Source organism: Taudactylus pleione, unplaced genomic scaffold (assembly GCF_031769625.1).
Source record: "Taudactylus pleione unplaced genomic scaffold, aTauple2 ptg000085l, whole genome shotgun sequence".
Classification (NCBI taxonomy): domain Eukaryota; kingdom Metazoa; phylum Chordata; class Amphibia; order Anura; family Myobatrachidae; genus Taudactylus; species Taudactylus pleione.
Genome location: NW_028284487.1, coordinates 6,293,067 through 6,319,995, shown reverse-complemented (window position 1 = coordinate 6,319,995; position 26,929 = coordinate 6,293,067). Strand labels below are relative to the sequence as shown.

The 26,929-nt window shown below is 42.5% G+C and overlaps 2 protein-coding genes and 1 non-coding gene across 6 annotated transcripts in view; 2 read left to right on the top strand and 1 right to left on the bottom strand.

Moving 5' to 3' along the window:
• Positions 1 to 15,349, top strand: part of SLC29A2 (solute carrier family 29 member 2) — a 38,644-nt gene extending 23,295 nt beyond the window's left edge. The window contains exons 4-13 of the mRNA XM_088468333.1: positions 754 to 956; positions 2,623 to 2,762; positions 3,656 to 3,790; positions 7,458 to 7,555; positions 7,849 to 7,930; positions 8,029 to 8,147; positions 10,740 to 10,845; positions 10,970 to 11,055; positions 12,080 to 12,279; positions 12,407 to 15,349. Coding sequence (XP_088324459.1) covers positions 754 to 956; positions 2,623 to 2,762; positions 3,656 to 3,790; positions 7,458 to 7,555; positions 7,849 to 7,930; positions 8,029 to 8,147; positions 10,740 to 10,845; positions 10,970 to 11,055; positions 12,080 to 12,279; positions 12,407 to 12,518 — 1,281 coding nt within the window. The 3' untranslated portion in view covers positions 12,519 to 15,349. The remainder of the gene's footprint in view (positions 1 to 753; positions 957 to 2,622; positions 2,763 to 3,655; positions 3,791 to 7,457; positions 7,556 to 7,848; positions 7,931 to 8,028; positions 8,148 to 10,739; positions 10,846 to 10,969; positions 11,056 to 12,079; positions 12,280 to 12,406) is intronic.
• Positions 15,350 to 19,323: 3,974 nt separating this feature from the next.
• On the bottom strand, positions 19,324 to 19,405 carry TRNAS-GCU (transfer RNA serine (anticodon GCU)). Its single transcript has one exon. It is a non-coding gene; the product is annotated as a tRNA-Ser (tRNA).
• Positions 19,406 to 19,654: 249 nt separating this feature from the next.
• On the top strand, positions 19,655 to 23,976 carry B4GAT1 (beta-1,4-glucuronyltransferase 1). 4 transcript variants are annotated; one of them, XM_088468424.1, is made up of 3 exons: positions 19,655 to 19,726; positions 20,241 to 21,404; positions 23,553 to 23,976. In XM_088468424.1, the coding sequence occupies exons 2-3, from the start codon at positions 20,325 to 20,327 to the stop codon at positions 23,742 to 23,744; spliced, it is 1,272 nt and encodes a 423-aa protein (XP_088324550.1). In that variant the 5' UTR covers positions 19,655 to 19,726; positions 20,241 to 20,324; the 3' UTR covers positions 23,745 to 23,976. The 4 variants fall into 4 exon arrangements, with proteins under 4 accessions (XP_088324550.1, XP_088324553.1, XP_088324552.1 ...); XM_088468427.1 differs by having other exon boundaries at positions 19,688 to 19,711; XM_088468426.1 differs by having other exon boundaries at positions 19,702 to 19,742.
• The last annotated feature ends 2,953 nt before the right edge of the window (positions 23,977 to 26,929 follow it).

The following is a 26,929-nucleotide window of genomic DNA, read 5'->3' as shown; positions in this document are numbered from 1 at the left end:
GACCGCATTTCTCTCATTGCTGCATCTCTCCTCTGGTGTTACAAAACACAAAATATCAGTGAGCTTACATACATCACTTTTAAGGAAATGGAAGGAGATGAATCAAACTTTCGAGAGAGATGAGAAGTTGCCATAGTAACCAATCATCCTGTAACTGTCACTTTATAGACTGTGCTAGCTAAAAGCTGATTGGTTGCTATGGATAACTTCTCATCTTTATCTGTCAGGTTTATACATCTCCCTTGGGGGTATATTTACTAAAGTGCAGGTTTTTTCGAATTGGAGATGTTGCCCATAGCAACCAATTACATTCTACTTAACATTTGTCTAGCACCTTCTAGAAGATAATAGCTAGAATTTGAATGGTTGCTATCGGCAACATCTCCACTACTAAAAACCTGCACTTTAGTAAATACACCCCCTATTGCCTTTGGTGGCTTGCAGATATTGCAGTCTAGCACCAGTTCACTTATTTCTTAGAGGTTTTATTCAGCTAACATTGACACCACTTTGGTTGGCACAGGTTGATCACGGTTAGATTACCACAACATGTCGCAACATGTCCAATGATGATCTTGGCAAATTTGATTGTGGTTGTTTACTTAAATAACTTTTGTTATTATTTTTATTTGCTTAAGTACTTTATGCTATAGTTCACAGTACCAACCAGCTTTTTTATTGGCCAATCAAACTTGCTTATTTTCAAACTGATAGGGGTAATGCCCTGCATTAACATAGTTTTTCTTGTCATAGTATTTTCAAGCACGTCTTTGTTTGGAAAAGCAATTAACAAATGGGAATTCATCAGCATCTGTTGAGAGTGCTAATTTTTCTGATACCCTGGACAATGACAGTGGAAAGTGCACAGATGAATTTAACTTCAATAATTGGATGACCCTCTTGGCCCAGCTGCCCCTGCTGCTATGTACACTCCTAAACTCCTTCATTTATCAATGGTAAAATGCTTGTAGCCTTTTTTCTACTATTCTTGTTAAATCAATGAGATGCTCTCATAACCATGATGTGTGTGTGTGTATGTGTATATATATATATATATATATATATGTATTTTTTTTCGTTGTTGTTACATGACTTTACATAGCTATACAAAATGTTTCCCCTATGACTAATTGCTATGGGATTTCTGTGTGGGCAGCTCCCCCATGTCTATAAAACGGCATCCATTAACTACAAGCAAAGATTAATTTTGCTCCTTTATGCAGAAACTTCAATTGACAGAACTAAAGATAACAATACTAAGGTTACATTATATTTTGGATTGCAGGGCAATACACTAAATTTGTTAGCACAAGCCTGAAGGTGAATGGCCACTTTAACATTTTCACACTAGACAAATTGGAACACTGAAGGTTGGGGTTTGAATTTTCATGTAGAGATACCTTTCTTATTAAGTGCTTGATTTAATCCAACTAATAAAAAGTTGATTGTTGGTTTATTTGACCAATGTGTGGAAGCCATTTAGAAATTGAAGGTGTTTGTAAGCATTTCTCTCCATCATAGCTGGCTGACCAGCTATGACAGGAAGCCACAGGGCCCACTGTGCATACATGTTTTGTTTTTGTTGTAGCCAAGGATACTAGTGTTTGCTGTTAAGGTATTATGCCCCATCATTTTCTGAGCGTGCCCCTCCGAAGGGGTGGCTTTGGGACATACCATTGTGCATTGTCCCCCACAGAATGGGTGACCACTGTTTTCTATTTATGTTAAATCTTTTCTGTCCATCGTTTGTGTGACACTTTATGAACTATTCTTTATATCTACTGTTTACAGGAAAGAAAGTAAAATGGTAACTGTGACAGAGGGGGAGAGGTAACAGAAGGGATAGAGCAAAATAGAGATGGAACAGACTGACAGAGCGATTTGGGGAGAGAAAGGGATACAGGGAAAAACGGAAGAAACAGAGGGGGGGGGGTGGATAAGATAGGTAGAGAGAGACGGGGAAGGGGAACATTAAACCCTGGCATGACTGGGCATAATAGCTAGCAACCTGGCATATTATGGTACAAAATACCAGCATATTATACTTGTATTTTGGACCTGTCATTCCCCAGGTCCCAAGCTGATGTGACTGCATTTCATGTTTTTCCCCCTCCGTTCCCGTCATCCGTCTCCACTCTTTTCCCTCTCACTCGTCCTCCGTCTCTCTCTTCTTGTCTCTCTCTTCCCTAGCTCCCACCCCCCCCAATCTATCTGACAGACATCTTACATGATTATATACAGCATTAATACACATGTATAGTTAAACACCCAGAGTGCTTCAGTTTCCTTTGCATATACAATCTAATTGTGCATGCTGATACTGGGGCACTAAATCATATAGTACAGCTTATTTTAGACAGTAGAATAGCGGACCTCTTATTGTGGGGATACATACACTGGAATAGATAAAAGCTCTCTTTGGAGTGTGTAGAGCTGCAGCGATATCTGTGTTATCGCTTATCATCTTTTCCATCACTTTGGCTTATATTTTATGTTTATTTTTGTGCTTATACCTCTGTCATTATTTAAAAGTTGTCATGTCTTTAGGGCTTTATTGCTTCGACAACCGCCATAAATGCTGTTGGAAAAAATACAGTTTGACGGTCTATTTTTCTTCCCTAGCATCCCTGAAAAAGTGCGCATAGCGGGCAGTATGTTGGCGATCCTGGCACTCTTTATTTTCACTGCTGTCCTGGTTAAAGTTGAGATGGCTGCTCAGACCTTCTTCGATCTGACAATGGCTACTATTTGGTTTATCAATGGTAATTATGTTTCTTATGTGTTTCATGTGCAGAGTATACCTATGTATTGATCACTTTTTGAATTATGTATTTTCATTAAGATCAGGAATCTCTACCTGCCTGCATCAGCCGGTCCGTGCAGATATGGGGGAATTAGTATCACAGGGTGTAAAGCTGGCAAGTTTACCCTTACTTCTCCACACCTATAATGCTCAACTATGTTTTATTGCTAAATTGGGACAACAGGTATGCAGTCTTATCACTGCATATTACAAGACCCCATGGTCTTTAACTAATCAGTGTGCATTATACTTTGTGGAAACTAAAGAGGTTTTTATTATTTATATTGTGTTGTAAATTGTCAAATATTCCACTGTCCCTAATGTATGTATATATTGTGAACAGTTCTTAAGGTGCCCACACATATAGCGATGTGCTCACGATGAGCCGATGTGTACGATTTCCCTTGAAAATCTCTCCCCGGCAGCTCTGCACACGATCTGCACACGAGTTGGTGTCCAATCTTCATACGATGTCTCCTGCATCCAGACTTTCACAGTGCATTGCTTTCCTAGATTGTCAGATCTGCCCTACAGCACGGCAGATCTGACGATGCGATGTGCGACCAGCGGGGAAGCGCATCGTGATCGTGAGTGGGGACTCACGATTTCCTCGTGATTTCGGCATATTTTACACAATTTGTCGTCACGAGTCGTCGAAATCGCCCAAATCGTGTAAAATATCAGTGTGTGTGGCCAGCTTTAGTGATGGAATGGAAAACAAAACAAACAAAAATTTGACACTCCACGGTGACTCCTCATGTCTATATATTGCAGTAAATAATGCATCATCCTGGACAGGTTCTTGATCTTATTTAATTTTTGTGTCTCCTCTCTGCCTGTTCCCCATTGCAGCTTTTTGTGCTATCCTGCAGGGCAGCTTGTTTGGCCTGCTGACCCTTTTTCCCCAGCAGTACAGCAGTTTGTTCCTCAGTGGTCAGGGGATGGCCGGTACCTTCGCTGCTCTGGCTATGCTGCTCTCCATGTCCAGTAAGTGTTATACATTCCTTGTGCCCTGATTGATAATGCTGACTGGTGGCTGAGCTACGTACATGGCAAATCGGGTTTTCCTGCCTTTAGACACAGTTGATATTGTTGTTTCTCTGCAGAACAGGTCCCATTAAAAAGTCTGATTAAAACTGCAGGTGGATACGACAGTGACCACAAAATAAAATCATGTTACAGCACTTCTCGCAAAACAAGGTGTACCAGTATGCCTTCTCTTCATTGTGCTGGAAGCACCCCCCCTCTGTACCCAACTCCGCCCTCCTTCTTGTGCCAACTTCTGCTCTTTTACGTGTGACAATCTTGCTCTGCAGACGTATGTTCCCTAATGGATGTAAAGCTGCATTTATGTTTCAGTGCTGAGATCTTGCTCTTTGTATATGGGGTTTATTGCAAACATGCTTCTAGTAGCAGCACTAGACTATGTGAATTATAGTTTCCTGCCATGGTCTTTGCACCTACAGCTCTTTTATTACCCCAAGCTGCTCTTTCCCCCTATAAAACTGCATAGGAGCCTATTTATAAAATAATATTTATGGAATATTCCCGGAAAACATCCGTTTTTATTATTATTATCCTTTATTTATATGGCGCCACAAGGGTTCCGCAGCGCCTCACAAAGTACTGTAACAAATGAGCAAACTCGTAAAACAGCGACTTACAGTACAAGACAATACAGAATAAGAACATGGGCCCTCATTCAGAGCCGTACGCTCTGAGCAGAGCGCACGCTCTGAATGAGGGCCGGGCTCCATTTTCATGGAGCGTCCTCCTGGACGCTCGTATAGCTGTGGGTCACCACCCACAGGCTATACGAGCGTGCTTTGTGATGGCCGCGATGGTCGAGACCATCGCGACCATCGAAATTGCGAGCCGGAGCCTGCGGTTGAGGTTTTCAACCGCAAGCTCCGGAGTGATTTTGGCTCTATCAGAGCCAAAATCACTCCCACTGACATCACTAGTGATGTCAGTGGGCCGGCTTCTGACGGGAGGCGTTCCCGTGGGAACGCCCCCGTCAGGGAGGCACGCCCCCGGCACGCCCACCAAAGGGGGCGTGCTGTCAATCAACATTGACAGCACGCCCCCTTTGATCGGACACAACGAGCGAAGGACTTTCCTTCGCTCGTCGCGTCTGGCGCATGCGCACGACGGAGCTCCCTCCTTCGTGCGCATGCTCAGTGCATAACATCGACCCACTTGCGAGCGGACAGCCGCTCGCGAGTGGGTCTGAATCAGGCCCATAGTTTATAAACATTGCTGCAGCGATCAAAACACTCAAAAAAGCAGCAGGGCGTCAGCAACCAAGTGTTAGGTGCCCTTGTGGAGAGTTTTGAGTAGATGATCGTATGAGTTTATGGGTTGTACCCCCAAATATTAAGTATTCCATGATAATACCATGGAGGGACCACAGCAGAAATCGAAGATCCCTCCGTTTCCGACAGCAGCAGCAGCAGCCCCCATAGGTTTCTAAAGCTGTCAGATTTACTAAGGTAGTTTGGCGCGATGGGTAACTCCATCTCCAGATTGCGTTATCCTGTAGTAGCCTATGGGCTTCATTTTGCAAAAGTAACAGGGAGTGGTTTCCTCCGGAACCCTCCCCAGCACTGGATGCCGCACATGCGTGGTAAGTAGATTGCGCAAGCGCAGGAGTGCCGATAGAGGAGAGAAGATGGCGCTAATGCGGTCACCTCACTCTGGACACATTGCAGGCATGGGTTCCTTTTCGGAGCCCCTGTCCCTGTGGGTGTATATTGGTACATTCCGACAGTATTTCATTTTAGCGATTAGTGGCGATAAGAAATGATAATTGTCAGGTCTAAAACCACGATACTTGATAAATATGCCCCAGAAAAAAAGCTGCTATTGGGATTCTCAGAAGCTCCTACAAAAGGTATTTGTGAAGGTCATAAAATATAACTGAGACACATTTCTTGGACAAATATTAACTTTACTGCAAGTTTTATTCAAAAATGGAATTATACTTTAGTAAGGACAAGTTAGGACAGTGCATGTTAGACTTGTTCACTTAATTACCTTTAAATGATACTTAATACTACTGATCACACAGGGCATCATCCTCACGGTAACTAGAGGTCAAGCTTTCCCATAGCATGTACAGTATGTATGTTTGTGTTTGCAGTATGTACAGAATAGGGCAAAGTTTTCAAGCTCTGTACCAGTCATAGTAAAATAGGGTAGGTGTACAGTATACATTTTCAGGATGTTAGATGAGTAATGAGCACAGGCTGATCTGTGAGTATGAGTCATACATAAATTACCATTAAATAGCTTTTAAAAGAACAATCACTATGCATAGCTGTTGTGCTTTTGCTTGTGCATATGTTATACTTTTATGTGCTTGTTTAAGCAAATGCTGTTCTTTTTTTTTCCAGTTATTTTGAATGTATTTGAAGTTGCAGTGTTGCCTAATAGCGAACGCGTATTTTTCAAAGGGAAGAAATGGCTATAAACTTGTGTGTAGTGTAAGTGTGATGCGTGCCGAGCCCATATGCTAGTGGTGCTCTGCACGTATATAAAAATTGTTGCAGCTTTATATATACAGTTGCAACTTTTTTTGTGAACCCAAATTGCACCTGATATTTGGGGTGCAATTGCTGACAGATCCGCACTAGCCCTATTTTTTTAATAATATTTTGAGAGTATTTCTAGATAAGTTGATTTTGGTTCATTAGATAGGTAATATAGAGATATAGCGTTCCTGACAGGCTGTTTAGTGGGGCCCCATGCCCTGCCCTGCCTGATTTCAAAAGGGCAGAGTACGCCCTGCCCTTATAGTGGCGCCCGCTTAAGCAACCTGCTGGGCGCTGACCCCACCCGCGGGCTGCAGTGTCCCGTTGGTAGGAAAAATTGCAGTGCAGCGCTCACTGCCAGAAAATAGAAGCCGTGCGCATGCACACAGCATCTATTCACAGTGAGGGGAGAGCTTGGGGGCAGCCCAGCATGTCCGTAAGTGCTGGGCACGCCCCCTAGAGTGATCAAAATGAGGCACATCTTAAAGACATGTCCTCTTTTCTCATGGCCACGCCCCCTGTTCGGGTGCGCGCCACCCAGCTGACCCCCCAGCTTCATGCCTACACTCCTCTCACAGGAGTTGGTTGACTTTCCTGTATTTAGGGCGATCTAAAAGACAGGAGGACTGTGTGAGATTAGTGATAGCGATCGGCAAACAAAAATGGGATATTTATTTCATTTGTGTTGACCATCCACACAAAACAGAGGGCTGGTGGGCCAGAAATACTTTGAGGCGCCAGTATCACATATATGTGTATAATGTATAAAACCTCTTTATTACCCCTACTGATCCCTTCTGTATAACTCTTGGACTTCTCTGTCTCCCCTAAACCCCACAATCTGTTGTTTTCCACATTTAGTTGAAGATGTCCCAAAACCTTCTAAAGTGGAGAAGTTGTTCATCGCAACCAATCAGCTACTAACTATCCTTTAATACATTCTATAAAATGATATGCAGAATCTGTTTGGTTGCTATGGGAAACTTCTCCTCTTTAGAAGGTTTGATCTATTTCCTCCTTAGTCTTCTGCAAACATTTTCTATGAAACTCGTCTGAATTATTAAACAACTGAATCCTTGTATTTCCGTAACCACTTTTTTATCCTGTCTTACCTCCTGTAGCTGGGGCAGATCATCGGGCCACAGCCCTGGGTTATTTTGTCACACCCTGCGTTGGGACTTTCATTTCTATCACTTGTTACCTACTGCTTTCCCGTCTGGTAAGTGGCGGTTTTTTTTTTCTTGTTTTTTAATGTTATTTTTGAAATCTTATAGATAATATAACCTATTTCTTTAACACATATATAAATAGCAATTCCTTTTCACATAATTGTAGCATGAATATTTCCATAAACCAAGGGGACGTAAAGTGACATGCACTTCCCATTTCCTAAGTGCTTTTTAAATAGTTTTCTATTTATGATGACTCCAAATTTGTATTCTTAATGTAATAAAGTTTTTGGTTCTACTAATTTTCATTATATTTAACTTTCTTTTTTTTTTTTTTTAACAGGATTTTGCACAGTATTATCTCTCGAAATCCAACAGCTCAAAGAGTTATGAGCTGGAGACAAAGACTGAGCTGTTACATCAAGGTACATTGTTATTCATTACAGATTACAGGCAGCTTTCCATTGGTTAAAGATACATTGTTTGCACATTTATACAGCACTGATAATTGAATGTGTCTTAGGAGAGGAAAATGGTGATCCTACAGAACAGAAGAAAGCTGTGCTGCTACTAAAGGAAGCAGAGGCTGGTGGTGTTGGGGAGGAGAAACAGTCTGTCTCTATCTGTACTGTATTACAGAAGGTAAGGATGCACTGATTATACCACCAACTATTTGTAGGTGATCTTTCTATTTCTTAACTCCTAGGTCTTTTACATGTATTGTTTGCACAGACCCTTCCACCCATGACTTCCTTAGCAACAGTGGGGTTCCTTAGAAACTGAAGACTATTTTCAGGGGGGAAAGGGGGACACAGGTGTTGGGAAAGCCATATGTCTTACCCATCCGCTAACCAGTAAGCTGGAAGAGCAAACAGAGCTAAACATTAACCCACTATTCTCACATTTGGTGGCAGCAATGTTATTGCCTAGTCCTGGGTAAAGACTTTGGTGGCACTATTCCTGGGGACGCACACTATAACACATAAGGTACACCGCAATGCATTATAACACTGCCTAGCGACAAGTGGCACAATCAGGCAGAAAGTCAACTCAGGGAGGTGCAGGCATGGAGTAGTCCTACAGAGGGCTGGGCAAGAGGCAACTCAGGAAATTGTGTGAAAATTGGGACCCTGATGACCATGAGGTGGTATTAATCAATCGCTTGATGAAGTGGGAGGGAGAGAACAAGGAAGACGGAGATATGTGGAGGACAAAATATTGAGCCCAAGTAGTAGTTCAATCCCATTGAGTGCTCCCAGTTGCCATGATTTCAGTAACCTTGTCGCATTGCTATCGAAACAAAGATAGCCTGTGCAGTACAGTATGCACTGGGGTTTCCTGTCTATTTGCCAGCCCATACAACTGATTGGGCATATGCAGCACCAAGTCTGGCATCACTTGGGATATAGAAACGTTCTCGCATTTAATGAGACTAATGGAATTTCTCAAACTCCACCATTACAGTCCAGGTTTTAAGGATATCAATGCTTGAGTCAAGATAGTTAATTAGTACCTCAGTCAATTTGTTTTAAGTCACCTGTGCTTAAGCATGGATATGCTTAAAACCTGGACTTCCATTTGGCTGGCCCACTTGGTTGTAAGAGTGCGATACTCTCTACTTAAGGTGGACTCAATAAGGGTGGTTAGCCTCACCTCCGTGTTGTGACATTGTACTACAGCGGATCAGTATTGTCATCCATGGATACTCTTAAGCGATGGACATTTTGTCACAGCTCCATCAGCATAATTATCCCATCCCAGACTGGGTCTAGTGAGAGCCAATCTTCTGTGCTTTCTCAGCAAAAGGCCATTTTCCTTTACCGATTCCTGGATCCTCAATATGGTTCTGAAGAAGGATGTCTCTTATTGGGCCAGGCTACAGCGTGCCATGGGCCGCACTGTCAATTAGTGTCCCTTGCCGCCTCCTCAGCAGTAAGAGCCCTGGTGCTCCAGTGGTGATGCGACCACGATCTGGCTGTGCATAGGCAGCAGTATCACAGTGGAGAGAGAGAGAGACTGCTTGTGTCCTGTGCTCACTGACAGCCTGAGGCAGTGCACAGCCACAACAAGCAGGAGGGGGCCAGCAGTGACTGTGATTATATTAGTGAGATTTTAAAAACCCCCAATGCCACTTACTGTGTCCCGATCACTGTGGCCAGCAGTAATCGAACAGCCCAACAATATATTTCAATTTTTGGGGACATTTAGAAAAAAAAAAAAATCTTTTCATGGTTTTAAAGTGTTAGCAGGGGGACAGGCAGGATGGAGCGCATATATAAAACATTTTTTTTAATGTAAATAATAGTTATTTAAACTTAAAATTTTTTGTTAAAAATTGTATTTTTGAATCTGTTTTAAATAGCTATTATTTACATAATTTGATAACAGCGACCATTTTGGGGAAATTTTTGAAAAACATCTCTTTGTAATTAACTTATGATGGATGTAGTACAGGACCACACACAGGGCCTGATTCAGAGATGGACGGAATTGCAGCGCCACACACAAGCAGCTTTGCAATTCCCTCCATCTTAATGCAAATGCAGAAGGAGGTGTCAGCAATCTCTGTGTTGCATTTGCGAGCACCATTGCGACCGATTGTTGCTCCTTTGGTCAGGCTGCAAAAGCTGGAGCTTTTCACAGCCTGATCGGGTGCTGATCACTTCAGAAGCCAGGAATCTGCTTCCGACGACGCAGGCCCTGGCCTTGTCCCTCCCAGAAAACGGGGGTGACAAGCTCCTGTTTCCGGGAATGGTGACCCGCTCCGCCCCCCAAACGGATTGGTGGGATCTGCGAGCGCAATCGCAGAACCCGTTCTGCACATGCACAGAAATAAACCGACACAGACCCCTAACCATCGGGGATGTATGTTTATCATCGGATGAACGAACATCTCTGAATCACCACCCAGAGACTCCAGTTAATTTGTGGTGCATAGCTTGCTGTAATAAACTACCCCATGTACATTCCTCCAAACCCAAAGTAATGATAATAAAACAAATTCTTTAGTCTATGCACCTTGTTAGTACAGGTAAAGGTCACAACATATACCACAGAGACAGCTCCTACTGTAAAGTATTTCTACACATGCCCACTCATCCGTGGTTTTGACTCAAATAGACTCGCACATTTGTATGGTAAAATATGGTCAATGTTTGTTACTATAATTAACTCCCTTTTATTACTGTATTTCTGAAATGTTTTCTGGCTCAATGTGCCCATTTTCTTCCCCAGATCTGGGTGATGGCTCTGACAATTGTGCTCACATTTGGGGCAACGCTCGCAGTGTTTCCTGCAATCACAGCAAAAGTTGCCAGCAGCACGGAAAGTGAAGGCTGGCGTGAGTTGGAATTTGCTATGCTTTTTTTCTTTTTCTCTGCTTATTACACAATCCATCCCTTTTTAATGTTTATTTTCTCACCACATTTTATCTATCCCTAGCTCACTGTATTTTTCTATTTTAGGTAAGTTTTTCAATCCTGTATGCTGTTTCTTGTTGTTTAACATTATGGATTGGATTGGGCGTAGTATTACTTTAAAAACATTGTGGGTGAGTGTTTAACATTACCTCCTTGTCCTCAGCATCTGATTTGTATACTTCATTTACATTATAGTTGTGTGGGTGTTGCCAAGAAATGTCTTTTGCAATCACCTAATGCATCCATTTGTACTCAAAATACAGGGTATACAAACGGGAAGCCGGCGCACGTAAGCCCGACAGCCGGCTTCCTGACTGCTTTATCCCGGCGAGGGTTAAATGACAGGCATCTAATTCTAAATGCCTGCATTTTACCGAGACCGGCGCCCGGCATCTCGATCGAAGTGATGCCAGGCGCCGCTGCGGACAGCCGCGCGGGGGGGGGTTAGGTTTAGGGCTCCCGGGGGGGACTTAGGGTTAGGCACCCCCCGGGAGGTTAGGGTTAGGCTAGGGGGAGGAAGGGTTAGGCAACCCCCCCGGAGGACTTAGGTTTAGGTGACGGGGAAGGGGAGGTTAGGTTTAGGCACTGGGGGGAAGGTTAGGGTTAGGTTAGAATATACTTACCTGCGGACGATCGAGATTTTCAGCCGTGTCGGCCTGCCGCTGCCGGGATTTGAACCAAATCCGGCGGTAATTCGTATGTATTCCAAATACAGAGCCCACCCACTTGTGACATCATTAGTTTTCAAAATATGGCTGATCTGAGAATGACCTCATACAAGCAACTTGTTTAGTATCCATTTTAGCACTATGCCTGTTGTCTTTGGATGTTGATCGCACAACCTTTTAATGTCCTCTTTCTTACATCTAGGCATTGGGGTATTAGTAATATGCAGTAATATTTCATTCATGTGCATTTTTTTCTGATTATGTCACTAGAGCTCCCCCATGATGGGTCTACAAAGAGCAGTGTCTAACGCCAGAAGGAACAAGCTAGAATAGAATACCTATCATAACTTCTTTACACTAGAACAAAGAATGTCCTTTCTGATGCATTATTGCAGTTTAGCTTGTACTGGGGTGCTAATGTACCGTATGCTTACTTATGAAATGTTTTCTAGGCTGTATATCTGACTGCATTCTCTCCTTTCCATAGCCTGGGCCTGACTGTAAATACCTACCTCTCATGGCCGCCAGCCGCTTTCTGTTTGTACCTCTCTTCATGTTCTGTAACATTGAAGAGCACTACTACCTCGCCTCCTTCTTCTACAATGATGCCTGGTTTATACTCTTCATGATCCTCTTCTCTGTCAGTAATGGCTACTTCGTATCCCTACCCATGTGCTTGGCGCCCAAGTGAGTAGTAAAATGGACAAAAGGAATACTGTGTCTCTGTAAAGTGCTTTTATTTTTCATTGATTATTCAGAAATAGCCTTGTGTATTAAGTATTTATACTAATTACCTTCCTTCTCTCCTTTCTAGGAAAGTATTGCCACATGAGAGTGAAACAACGGGTGCCCTCATGACCTTTTTCCTTGCACTGGGTCTCTCGCTTGGAGCAGCATTGTCATTTGGCTTCAAAGTACTTTTATAAGTCGAAGTCATGAAGCTGGAAGCATCTAATATGCACTTATTATCCTGCGTATTATATTATGTCCGTTTTGTGCTCTACAATCAAGAGCCAGCACCCAGAAACTGCTAAAGGCACTGGGCTCTTTTATTACATTGTTTACTGCTTTTAGCTAGTCTTTTTCAGTTTTCCTTTTTTTTTTTTTTTTATTGCATTATTTATCATAGCTGCTACAGTATTCTCTGTAGGAAAACTTCTATTCTTATTAATAGTATTTATGTAGAGAAAATAATACTCAATGCAATGTTTTTATACAAAAAATATTGGAACTTGTATACTAATTATCCTCTTGCAGACCTTTATAAAAAGGCTTTATCTGTATAGGACTATACATGTACAAGTTAGGACTAAATATTCTGCATAGGAAACTTTACAAAAAGCATGATGTAAATCAAAATGTGACTTAGGGGCATATGTATCAAAGTTTGATGTGAGATATATATCACCAACCAATCAGCTTCTAACTTACAATTTGCAGGCTGTGTTTAAGAAATGATAGTTTGAAGCTGATTGGTTGGTGATATATATTTCCCAATTTTAATTAACATCGGGGGGAATTCAATTCAACGCGCTATTGAATAGCGACGGGAGGGACTCCCGCAGCTATTCAATACACCGTGCTGTTTGGGCACGCTAAGGATTTCTTCTCGCACCCCCCTGGGGATGCGAAGAGAAATCTGTCCAAAATGTCGGGTGCGCGGCTGTTTTTCTGCATAGCGCGGCACTAACAGCCGCGCGCCCGGCACTTTGGTCAGAGAATGCCGGTTACTGGCATTCTCCGACCACACAGCGCACTGAATTGAATAGCTCCGGGAGCTCGCTCCCGGCGCTATTCAATTCGAGTTGAATTGAATTGCCCCCATTAAGCTTTGATACATATGCCCCTTAATCTTATACATGTTTTGAGCATGGACCCACAAAATAAGTTATCTGTACTATTGATGTGTACGTTCTGATTATTAAGATCCCCATACACAGCGATTTTTGGCTCCAGTTTGATCGTTTTAGACCAAATAAGTAGAAATTCTCTGCACGTGTGGGTCCAATACGAGCTGTAGCCTAATTAATATTTGTTCATGATCACTCGGATGTCCATCTGGATTGGTGGAATATTCCGCTGGATAATGACTGCAGCCTCATGTGCGCAGTCATCTTCAAAGCTCATTCATTATTCTGCATAGGATGGAGCCATTCTGCCCAAGCAGTATAAATGGCTGGTTCTACCTAATCTCACTGCGACCAAATTGAATATAGATTTGGGCTGAGCTCTGACACTGAATTATTTTTTTCTGTTTGTTTTATTACTTGTTTAACAAGTCTGATGTGCGAACTGTGGACTTGAGCTGTGCCTGGCTACCTAGACATAAAGGGAGAAAATGTGAAAATTCTGTTATAATGTAAATACAATTAGTTCATTTTTATTACTGACCATTTTAGTTATTTTTCTCTCACTCCTTTTCAAATATTATTTATAGGATTTTAAAGGGAATAAATACATGTAAAATATATTTTTTCTTTTAAATGTCATTTTCACAACAAAAGTTCATGGAGGGTTGGCTGATGAACACGAATGTTTTGAATTTTGAAGGGGCAGTCATCTAATTTTATATTTGTAGAGATGTAAGATACAGTAGAAAGTCATGCTCCACAGTGTGAGCTCAAAGTGACGGGGGATATTCCGCTGCCCGGTCACACCAGGGCTACACCTGTTTAGTGTGCGTACAGTGCATTGGCAGCTGAAGGTCACTCTGCATTCCACATTCAGTGTAACGCCACTTAGGTCAGTGGTTAGACAGCGGCACAGTGTGACCTGGTGTTAGAGGCAGATACACAGAAGTGTATTGCAAAGGAACCGCTCTAAACTCCATGTGCAAATCTATACAAATATATACAAGTGGGTGATTCCAGATCTGTTCAGGTTTGGGCTATTTACATAGAGTCCTATTGAAATGTTTGTCTATATCTATACCAACTCAATTAATGCAGAAAATACAGCCATGCATTGCGGTATGTGTTCTACAGATACTTGTGATTACATATTAGATAGGAATTCTAGACTTTTTGGGGTAGATTTACTAAAGCTTCTAATACAGAAAAGTGAAGATGTTGTCTGTCATTTACTAGGATGATAGCTCAAATCTAATTGGTTGGGCAACACTTCCAGCTTTCTTTTTGAGAAGCTTTAGTATATCTAGCCCCTTGTCTCTTGCTGTTTTACACTCACATCTGTTAGTGATATTGTTAACTTGTTTTACATGAAGAGTAATGTAAAACTGCTAAGTTGTGTGATGCCATTCCCAGTATAGTATGCAACTGTCAGACATTGTCTAATAGACTGGCGCAGGTGTATAAGATGCACTCTACTACACAGCATAAATAATACTCCAAAGATGATGGTTTTACAGTTATTTTTAATAAGAAACTTGATGACGTGGGAGTCTGGTGCATTAGTGGACGCACTCCAATATAAATATAGAATTGCAGATGGAAAATAGATGCTTTTGGTGGCAACATCTGGACAATCTTTGTCAAAGTGACTGGATTTAGAAGGTTTACTTTCTGCATATGAAAGTCTCCACAATTCATCTTTCAGTTTATATTATTAGATATAAGTAAGATACCTATAGGCCAGTTACTGATCATAGCATACACGTTCGGACAGAGCTGTGTTACAAAGTAGACGTCTAATCCTATTTATTTTGATTTACTGTACTGTTACTGCCATAAAATATTATATCTGGACAGAATTAAGCATTTTGTCAACTTATTTTTGTATGATAACAATTTTCTATTTTTTTTTCTACAATAAAATGTTCTTTTTATTGAGTAGATCTTAGTCAGTTTCTTCTTTTGTTTCTGCCTAATTTTTCTGGTCATGGGTTTTAATTTGTAGATTGCAACCTGCAACAATCACATATGAGCACAGTACATATAGGGCCTGATTCAGCTGTGATTACACACACAGGTATGCTGCGAAAATATGCTAATGACTGCATCGCAAAGCTAGTATACGAGACGCCCACTACCGCTTTCTCACATCCTTAATACCTTGCAATCCTGCGTATACATTGAGTAACATCGGCCCCTCATGCACAATTACAGGAGGTCTGACCTTACTCAGAAATTGCTAACTTTGCCGCACGCAGTGAGTACACAAGCTGCGTATATCGTCGCAGTGGCTAATTTATACACACCCATGCAAAGGCGTACAAACAGACAGACACGCCTGTGTTTCTCCAACCACTCCCCTGTCACCACCCCCCAAACGCTGACGTCACTCACTCCGCGATGGCTTTGTATCTGTGTAGGCGATTGCAATGCTAACTCATGCACGCGCGGTACGCACAATCGACTGATCTGCGTACGAGGTTGCAATTGCGATCCATGATGAATCAGGCCCAGTGTGTTATACTGTTCAGTTACACAGGAGTCCGTGTTTGGAGAACTGATGGTGAGACTACTGCAGTGCCTTAGTGGGAAGGAATGTGCATAAAGTTTTTGTGTGTCATTCGGAAGCTATCCAGATGTCCATATGGGTAACCTAATGTAACAGTACACACTATAGGGCCGATTCAGGGATGTACGCAAGTCCATTTTTGGAGTGTATTTTGTGTATTTTCAAACTGCGCATGCTCAAGAACCAAGCGTACAGGCAGTGCATAGCCATACACAAACCAAACACGTCTCCGCTTGCCACTGAAGTGGGGTAACACGCCTGTATGGGGCTAAGCTCAGAGAAGGTGTGTTGATGGAAGTATGGACTACAGAAAGTTGTGTGCATGTGTACGTATCTACACTGGTTTTCAGATGATCATTCGCACCACAGGGGATACACAAGTCTTGTCGACAAGCAGTATATGGGCACCGTTAGGTCGACAAGTGTAAAATGCTACTTAAATAATTTTTACGTGTGTTGGCACTCACAGTACAACTGCTGGTACAATGATGGTAGATTATCATGTTTACTACTAGTGCGTGTACAATGCTGTCGACCTAACGGTGCCGGCTTTTTGGGATCCACGTACCACTTGTCAACATTGCGGATGTCAACAAGCAAACTACTTCCCACAGATATGGCTAGTGCAAGTATACACTAATAATGATGGCTATGAAACCAAGGCTACAACACAGCATATGAGCAGAAATGTATGCATTCAGTCACAAAAACTTGTAGTTACGTATTTAACATGAGGCAGGGAAGATGCTTATATCCATGGGTATGATAAAAGGGGCTACATGGTAATGGTGTTTGATGAATATGCTAGATTTTCATGCAGTTTGTCATTTGTCAGTTTGTCATTTTTCATGCAGATTTTCATGCAGAAGTGGCTTGTGGTAGATGTGTCTGCATCTCTATAAGCCAATGAACACAATTAGATCATGCTTGTCCTCCTATACAGACGAGGGGGAGTACAGACATGCCCAGTGAGTGGAAGGACACATGTTCTCCTATACAGACGAGTGGGAGTACAGACATGCCCAGTGAGTGGAAGCACACATGTTCTCCTATACAGACGAGTGGGAGTACAGACATGCCCAGTGAATGGAAGCACGCATGTACTCCTATACAGACGAGTGGGAGTACAGACATGGTCAGTGAGTGGAAGCACACATGTTCTCCTATACAGACGAGGGGGAGTACAGACATGCCCAGTGAGTGGAAGCACGCATGTTCTCCTATACAGACGAGGGGGAGTACAGACATGCCCAGTGAGTGGAAGCACACATGTACTCCTATACAGACGAGTGGGAGTACAGACATGCCCAGTGAGTGGAAGCACACATGTACTCCTATACAGATGAGGGGGAGTACAGACATGGTCAGTGAGTGGAAGCACACATGTTCTCCTATACAGACGAGGGGGAGTACAGACATGCCCAGTGAGTGGAAGCACGCATGTACTCCTATACAGACGAGGGGGAGTACAGACATGCCCAGTGAGTGGAAGCACACATGTTCTCCTATACAGACGAGGGGGAGTACAGACATGCCCAGTGAGTGGAAGCACACATGTACTCCTATACAGACGAGTGGGAGTACAGACATGCCCAGTGAGTGTAAGCACGTATGTACTCCTATACAGACGAGTGGGAGTACAGACATGGTCAGTGAGTGGAAGCACACATGTTCTCCTATACAGACGAGGGGGAGTACAGACATGCCCAGTGAGTGGAAGCACGCATGTACTCCTATACAGACGAGGGGGAGTACAGACATGCCCAGTGAGTGGAAGCACACATGTCCTCCTATACAGACGAGTGGGAGTACAGACATGCCCAGTGAGTGGAAGCACGCATGTACTCCTATACTGACGAAGGGGAGTACAGACATGCCCAGTGAGTGGAAGCACACATGTTCTCCTATACAGACGAGGGGGAGTACAGACATGCCCAGTGAGTGGAAGCACACATGTACTCCTATACAGACGAGTGGGAGTACAGACATGCCCAGTGAGTGGAAGCACACATGTACTCCTATACAGATGAGGGGGAGTACAGACATGCCCAGTGAGTGGAAGCATGCATGTACTCCTATACAGACGAGTGGGAGTACAGACATGGTCAGTGAGTGGAAGCACACATGTTCTCCTATACAGACGAGGGGGAGTACAGACATGCCCAGTGAGTGGAAGCATGCATGTACTCCTATACAGACGAGTAGGAGTACAGACATGGTCAGTGAGTGGAAGCACGCATGTTCTCCTATACAGACGAGGGGGAGTACAGACATGCCCAGTGAGTGGAAGCATGCATGTACTCCTATACAGACGAGTGGGAGTACAGACATGGTCAGTGAGTGGAAGCACGCATGTTCTCCTATACAGACGAGGGGGAGTACAGACATGCCCAGTCAGTGGAAACACACATGTGCTCTTATACAGACGAGTGGGAGTACAGACATGCTCAGTGAGTGGAAGCACACATGAACTCCTATACAGACGAGTGGGAGTACAGACATGTACTTTCTAAATTTTTTGGCATATATCAAACTTGGGTGCATATTTTAGTAATCTTTTTCTTACACATAATGAGATTTATTCCTCTTGTATTAGATTTTCTTGTTTTTCTAAATCTAATTTATGCGTAATAGCAGATGTATATTTTGCAGGCAAATGAAATGATTAAAAACATTGTTGTATGTGTGGTGTCCTTGGTGTAAATAGTGCCTATCCTGATGGTGCTGGCCTGTATGTATCTCACCTACAAGGAAAAATATGCTGTTTTTAAATTGGCTTGTTTGAGTGGACGTTCAACCGAATTTGTGACCTCAGGCCCAGTGTGTGTTGGTGGCGCCAATGGTAGTAGTGGGTGGGCAATAGTTAATGAAAACCAGAGAACCCCCAATAACGTGGCAGGAGAGTGGCATTTCAAGGCCATTTTTATTTTACTATACTGTGCTCATTCGTGTGTTCTATTGGAAATTATCATGCAAAAAAAGTTCTGGGGAGGGTATAAATAAATCTTAAGCTCTCATACTGCCAATGAGTCAGATAGCCCCTCATGTCTCATTCACCTTCACATTAGGCAAGTACAATTATGTAGTAATTAGATTGATTCAAACGATCATAGTGTGCAATTTGCATGTTCATTCAAATGATTTGCCTCACCTGTCAGCAATAGCATTGTCTCATTAAATCCAATTCAAGTAATGTAGTACAGGTAGAAATATTCTATTTTATTCCTTGTACTGGTCAGTTATAGGAAGCAGAACTATACAATCGCTGTAATCGAAAATAATACTACCGAAATAAAAACGACCAAAAGGTAACGACGAGGATGGGATTCGAACCCACGCGTGCAGAGCACAATGGATTAGCAGTCCATCGCCTTAACCACTCGGCCACCTCGTCTTGTATAAGCATCTTGCCACTGCTCTCTTATATGCCCTAACTAGACCATACTATGGAGAAAGAAGGGATTATTGTTTAGTATTTTACAGGTACATAGCAATTCGCAATCTAGAATCTATACGTTCTTGCATTCTAATTCTAAATAAATGTATACGTGTACTGTACTTGCACGGGTATTGCTAGGTGACATTTGCTCTTCCAGGGCGGCAGATGGCGCTGTGTGAGTGTTTGCATTGTCTTTCCCGGGCACATATCTCTGCCACAGCTTTGCTTTCCGTTGTGGTTGTGTTTCATGAAGGATGATGGGTAATGATGTAGTAGGTAGGCGTCATCGCAGGTAGTGACTGCAAATTCCTATCCATGTACACCGCTGCCTAGCTGCAAGAGTCTACACTATCCTTGTGTCGGGTTACTAGCCTGTACTTATAATGTGCAATTGGATATATGCGTATCATATGCTAATTATTGTAACGAATTGGTTTATGGCATACAGCAGGGTTACTTTCTGTCATATAATAGATGTACTCCATATAATAGATTATGTTAAGGTCAGGGGAAGAATATTCACCATTGAGTGATTTGCATAGATTGCAAGCTCTGTTGAGCTCCATCTGCAAAAAGGATTATTAGCAGTTATTTATATAGTGTGCAGCACTTTTCATTGAAAACATGATGTGAATAGATACTATTCTCAGACAAAGTAGTTTGTACATAGATTTATGATAGAGATTTTATGAACTATAAGCATATATTAACTATATATATATATATATATATATATAATGTCCTACATTTGATATTGTATTTTAATAGGGTTCATGCTGTTTTCTTTCAGACCCTGTTTAATCAAGCCCTGCAAATGCAAAGGATAGGACTTGACAATACATAGGGGGCTGGAAACAGCGACTAGAGTCAGGCAATGTCCACTGCAGTGCGTTGCTCGTTTTTCCGTGTGGTCCTCGTTGCCCTCCTTCTTGTTGCTCTTCTTCAGCTCCTCTACCTATCGCTCCTCTCCAGCCTGCATGGACAACAACAGCAAAGGTCGGCACATCCAGTGCTTGAAGGCACCCCTCATACAGAGCCACGATGGCAGAGGGAACAGAAGGACTACCTTAAGGCCATGCTGGCTACTGGTGGCATACTAGATGCCAGTGGACAGTATCGGATTTACCGCAATCTATTGGCACATGAAGAGGTACAGTCCAAAAACTTGGATGTATTATTGGCTTCCCATGCTAGCCTTAGTAACTTGTGGCATCTGCAGGAACTAGTACAACGTTGGGATGGCAGGATTTCATTGGCACTCTTTGCCTCTAGTGCTGCTCAAGCAAAGCTTGCCACAGTGCTAATTTATAGTCTTGCCCTGCTCTGTCCAGCTGTGAGGCAGAGGATATCCTTTCATCTTGTGTGCCAATCCGGAGATATGGCAATTTTTCCTGAATTAGAAGACCGAGCAGAATATGCCCGCCTGCGTACGTGCCAGGCTGTGTTTGCAAAGGCAGCAGGAATGGGTACAAATATAGTAAATTATGCAGGCAATGCTTCTTACCCCAACAACTTACTGAGGAATGTGGCTAGGCCAGGTATTGGAAGCGCCGCCTTTGCACTAGTGGTGGACATAGATATGGTACCCAGTGAAGGACTCCGGTCAGGATTTTTGGATTTGGTTGCTCGAGGTGTAGATCCACATATGGTATTTGTGGTACCTACCTTTGAAATTAGACACACTCGTCGACTTCCTGGCACCAAAGAGGAGCTGCTCCGTTTGTATCAAGTGGGGGAAGTGCGAGCGTTCTATGAAGAATTATGCCCACGGTGCCAAGCACCTACTAATTATTCAGTATGGCTAAACTTGCCAGAGAAAGAAAATTCTGGCAGACTGGAAGTTGCTTATGTTGTGGAGTGGAGAGCTCCATGGGAACCATTTTATATCGGGAATAAAAAAGTGCCAGCCTTTGATGAGAGGTTTAAGCAGTATGGATACAACAGAATCAGCCAGGTAAAGACTAACAAGTTGATCCGTTATGGATTTATTATAGATCCAAAAATGTATCACTTTCAGAAGATGCAAGTGCTTATCTCATAATGCGGTGATAGATTGTATTACATACATCTCCGTTGCAACATAGTACTCTAAATAGGGCTATTGGGAGCTGAGAAGATGAGTAAATGTAGCTTTTAACATTTACTAATTATCGGGTTTTAGGCCCCATAATTGGAACTTTTTATTGCAGCTATTTGCGGCAATAAGAAATTCTTTACCAACCGGATGCATTAAAAATCACTTGCAGGGACTCTGAAAGAAGGCAGTCTCTGTGATGTGTAAAGTAAAGTGATCGCATCAGCGATCACTTTACTTTGTGCTTCAAAACCTTGTGCAGCCGACTGTGCATGCCCGGCCATCAGACAGTGTATGCTTGAATGCCTGTTACCAGGGCGTGATTCGGAAGATCCCTCTCCCTGTAAATTATGTGATATATAGCCCATAGGCTACAATAGCTAATGCCACCTACACACTAGGCAATCTGTCTTATGATATATTGTTCCAACACAGATTAGAATAATATATTGTGTGAATCGTGTAGTGTGTACAACAAATCGCCTGTGCATGATGGTTGTTGATCGCACCGTCCCATCTGCTCTGCTCCGCACTGTCCCATCTGCTGTCCTCCATTGCGTCGTGCCGTCGGTGGGTACACACATCGTATAGTGTGTACCCAGCTTTAGGGGGGATGCATGACTCATCGCATTCAGGATTCGATGCATCCCGACACACTTCATCATGCATGCTGGCGTTAGTTACGTCGGTACACATGAACAAAATGACAAAGGACAGCTCTCTCTGTAAGAGCGGCCCTTTGCGAATGAGGGACTTCCGGGTCTATGACCCAGAAGTTCCTCTGGTGTCATTCTACGCATTCGCAGAATAACACACATGCTGTGGGGGGTGCAGGGAGGGATCAGATTGGATCCCTCTCACAGCACTCTCCGAACAGAAACCCATAGGCTCCTATAGGGTAACACCATCAGAAGATGGCATTACCAACCACATCGCATTCCGAGGCTTGGCGCATATGAGAAATGCGGTCAAACCTGCATTTCTCCCGTTGCTGCATCCTGCCCTTAAACTTGGTAAATCTCACAATCTAACAACCCCCAAAGAAACCTACGGGAGCTGCTATTGTGATTGGAAAAAGGGCTGTCTGCTGCAGAACCCCTGTAATACAACCAGGGTTACATACATTTTGTGAGTATTTCCTTGAAAACTGACATTTTCAATGAATTTCCCGCAAAATGTGTTTAATAAATATGTCCCTTGGAGAGAGTATAATTTACTAAACTGCCTTTTTTTAAAGCCATCATGTCTCTGCAGTTTTGGATACTGGATTTAAATTGTAAATAATATTGCATACAAAATACGCCTGGTTTTGTATGTAATACTATTGCCCCTTTAAATCCAGTGACTGAAACAACCGAATAGCGCCGCTTAGTAATAAATTTAGCCTTAAGGCACACAATCCTTGTATGCAAGTGCATTTGTCCAACTGGAACTCTCACTTCACAGTCTTTAGTCTAATTGAATCAGTATATGCCTACATTGGTGGGTTGGTAGCTACTCTTGAATATGTACATTGTGGAAACAGTAACTTGCCACGTTAACGTCCAAATGACTCCCATTTTATGATCGCGCCCTCATTCATTACATTTGGGTTTTTTGTCATCTGAATCACTGCTGATTTTATCCACATTATTGTCTTTAGGGTTATTACAGTGAACAAACATTGGCACTGTCTTTATACACGTGTGTGTTTTTTTTTTATCACATTGTTGGAAGTGTGCCTATAAATGTGCTTTGTGGCAGAAGGGCAGCGGTAAGGTCCAATTAGAGTATAGTAAGTATACCGCAGGGAGAAACAAGCAGTCCACCCTCCCCATGCAATATCTCTGTACATGCACATCTTCACAACTTTACCGCATTGAAGTAATCTCATCCTGAGAACCTTCCAAAACAGACTTTGCACTGTGATTGTAATTGTGCATGGTGGTAAAAGACTTATGCATAATGGGGGAAGATTAGGTGTATCATTTAGTCAGGGATATTCCAAAAATAACATAAAGTAATGTAATGTCTTGTTTTCCCGTTTAGGCTTGTGAGGTGAACATTGCTGGCTTCTCATTTGCAGTCTTGGACTCTGCATTTCTGCTGCATAAGGGCCACAAGCTACCTGGGGACTTCCACAGTCAGAAGGAAGAAGAGAACAAAAGGAACCGTCTACTTTACAGAGGCTTCAAGGAAGAACTAAAAATGAAATACCCCGATTCCACAAGACGCTGTTAGTACTACAAGTCTTTACCTGTATGATAGCTATAACTGTTAAAGAAGGGATGCTACACATGTTTTCAGATGGTCATTGAAGGTTAGTAGCTCTAGATATTGTCATCTAAGGAAAGGACTCTTTATAGGACACTGGGGTGTATGAGCAACAATTCTACAACTAGTGACAGTGTAAAATCAAATGTAATTTAATCTATTTATTGTTGTGTGTGACTATTAAAAATTTGACACTGTATCTATCTGCTCTGAGCTGCCTGTTCCATTTACCGGTCACCCGACAATCTTATTCCTATAGCACTGTTCTGTCCTGATATTATAGTTCAGGAACACTGTTGATACTGGGTGTTTCAATCATGGAACGACTGGAGTGACAATGGTAAAAGATCATGCTAAGTACATGAGAATGGACTGAGATGATTTAGAGAACTTAAATATTAAATGAAAAGTATAATGGAAAACAACTTGCTTTAGAATACATATACAGATGTCTGCCTGCACTGGATCAGATTCTAGCAACCAATCAGATTCTAGCTATTATCTTCTAGTAGGTGCTAGTTAAACGGTAAGTAGAATTTGGTTGCTGAGGGCAACATCTCCACTTCTAAAAACTCTCACTTTAGTAAATATACAGAAGCGCCCAGGTTCATTGTGGCTGATCGTGATATGCGCTATGGCTCATCCCCGATCGCGGGAGTGTCTCTCCCACTAAATCTTATGGAGATGCGAATGCGCTTCTCCGATCGTGGGAGTCCATCTCGCGCCACGCATGGCGTGATTCGCTGCGCTACAGGCAAGGATGTAGCTGGGCATATCTGTATCCCCTAGATACCAATATATAATACCAAGAGGAACAGCAAAAAAGAAGCATCCAATTGGAGGGACGTGAGAAATCGCTGATTGAAATAGAACTCTTCATTCTGAATCATCTTAAATATTTATTTACTGTATTTGTTAAACTCAGTCTTTATTATCCTAAATTGTGCAATATTAAAATAAGTGTTCTCAAAAGCGTGTGAAAAGTGAATATTACAATAAAAAGACAAACAAAAAAAGATGAGGAGACAAATACGGGCCATAATGCCACGGATGATGATAATCTTTTATTTATATGGTGCTACAAGTGTTTGCAATGCTTTACAAAGTATATAAACAAATAAATGAACAATAAACCAGTGACTTACAGTACAATACAGTGCAGGACAAAGACATGGATTATACGGGATGTAGTCAGTTTGCCTTATAGACGGGATGTAGGCGCCATTCCGATCTTAAGTATAGCGGTGCGCCTTAGTTAGCCACGGGGGAGGGGGGGTTAGTTTTAGGCACCATGGGCCAGTTAGGGTTAGGCTATGGGAGGCAGAGGTTAGGGTTAGGCACCTCTGGGGGGGGGGGAGGGGAAGGTACTAAGGGTGGATGGTTAGGTTTAGGCATTAACTAGAAATACGTTGCATTTATTAATACTTTAACAAATAGATCATAGTTGAATTAGTGATTTCTTTTGAAAATAATTGGATAGTTCTTTCACTCTTTTCCTCTTGGTATTAAGTTTGAATACATCAGACTCATTTAATATACAAATGTAAAGAATCCTGTATTAGGAGAGAAAACGGCAGGGGCGGGTGTTATAATGTCATGTAAAATACGTATAACCGTAGTGTCCTCTGTAAAGCTGGGTACACACCTTTTGCGATCACTCAGCTGATCAGGTAAACTCTCCCGATCAGCCGAGTGCTGTGTCCCCAGCGTGAGCCCCATACACCGTACTAGAAATAACTCAGTGTGTACGGGCTTCTATCGGATCATTAGGTTGGGGCTATAAATATTAAACCACACATAAGATGCAACCTCCCGATCCCGACCATTGCAGTAGTGTTATAAGCTGATTATTAGCTAACGCTCCTGCAACAGTTCTGCATACACATATATACAATTGTCTGATCGGGCCGAGGATTGTATACGTGTGTGCCCAGCTTAATGCCAAGTGTGTTTTATCCTTTAGTGACATTCTGCATGTCCTGTTCCTGCAATTAACATTTCTCCTATAATCACTATATCGGTAAGCGTACATTTATATTGATATACATCATTTCCTTTATCTTTTCTTTTTTAGTCATCTATCTCTAAACCTTTTCCTCATTTTCTGTTGTGCTAAAAAGCAACAATATCTATAACTGGAATAAAATGTGCCCCCCTACTTGGAATGTATTCTTTTTTTAGAGCAAATGTAACCTTTCTGTAATGTAGCACCTTCCTGTAGGTAAGTTAGGGAGTCCATGCTATAATATACTTCCTTAGTTTATAATGTCCATCACCTTTGGCCATGGCTAAGTAAATTGATGTATGGGAGAATATCCAGAAAATAATGACACTGCTATAGAGCCCTGACAGTGCTTATAAAGTAACTGCTTCTGCGCTGATGTACAGTTATGTTTCTTCTGTCCTTACTGGAGGTAGTTCCTCCTAACAGTATCTCTAACTGGAATACAATGTGACGTACTTTTGGTTACTACCTGGACCTAATTTAAATGAACAATAAGTGATCCTAAAATGTCAGATTGAATTTCCCTGCTTCATGTTCATATCCTCTCTTACACTTCCTCGCTGCTGTACAAGGATCAGAGCGCCTCCAATCATTACTTTGCCTCATTCAGGTATCTTACTTGGGTAGAAGGAATGGGGATGTAGTCGGCATCCCGGCGTGTGGGATGACGACGGTATGAATTCCGGCGCTGAAATCCTGACGGGTCAGGATCCCGGCACCAGTATCCCGACTGCCGGCATCTTGGAGGTAAGTATCGGGATGTTAGGGGGGAGGTTAGGGTGCGGAGTTAGGCACTAGGGGGAGGGTTAGGCATCGGGGAGGGAGTGTTAGGTTTAGGGTGCTGGGAAGGGGGTGTTAGGTTTAGGGTGTGGGGAGGTTAGGCAGAGAAGAGAGCGGGTTAGGGTAGGGATTAGAAAACACTTACCTGTCTTCCCTATGGCTGTCGGGATGCCGCTGTTTGTATTCTGACCCGCTGCATCCCGACAGCTGAGTTTTCATACCCAAGGAATGCTCTGCTTTCTCCAGCACTAGCTGCTGACTCTGCGACTGCTCTAACACCGCATGTAACAAACGTGTACGCTAATATCGCTGATATGTATACAGGAGTTTCTAATGAAGGGAGCACGGTTTGTACTCACTCAGGACA

Excerpts from the sequence above, each read along its gene's own strand:
- B4GAT1 (XM_088468424.1), top strand. The coding sequence starts at position 20,325 with ATGTCCACTGCAGTGCGTTGCTCGTTTTTCCGTGTGGTCCTCGTTGCC. Across the intron at positions 21,405-23,552 it reads GATACAACAGAATCAGCCAG|GCTTGTGAGGTGAACATTGC; the intron begins GTAAAGACTAAC and ends TTTCCCGTTTAG.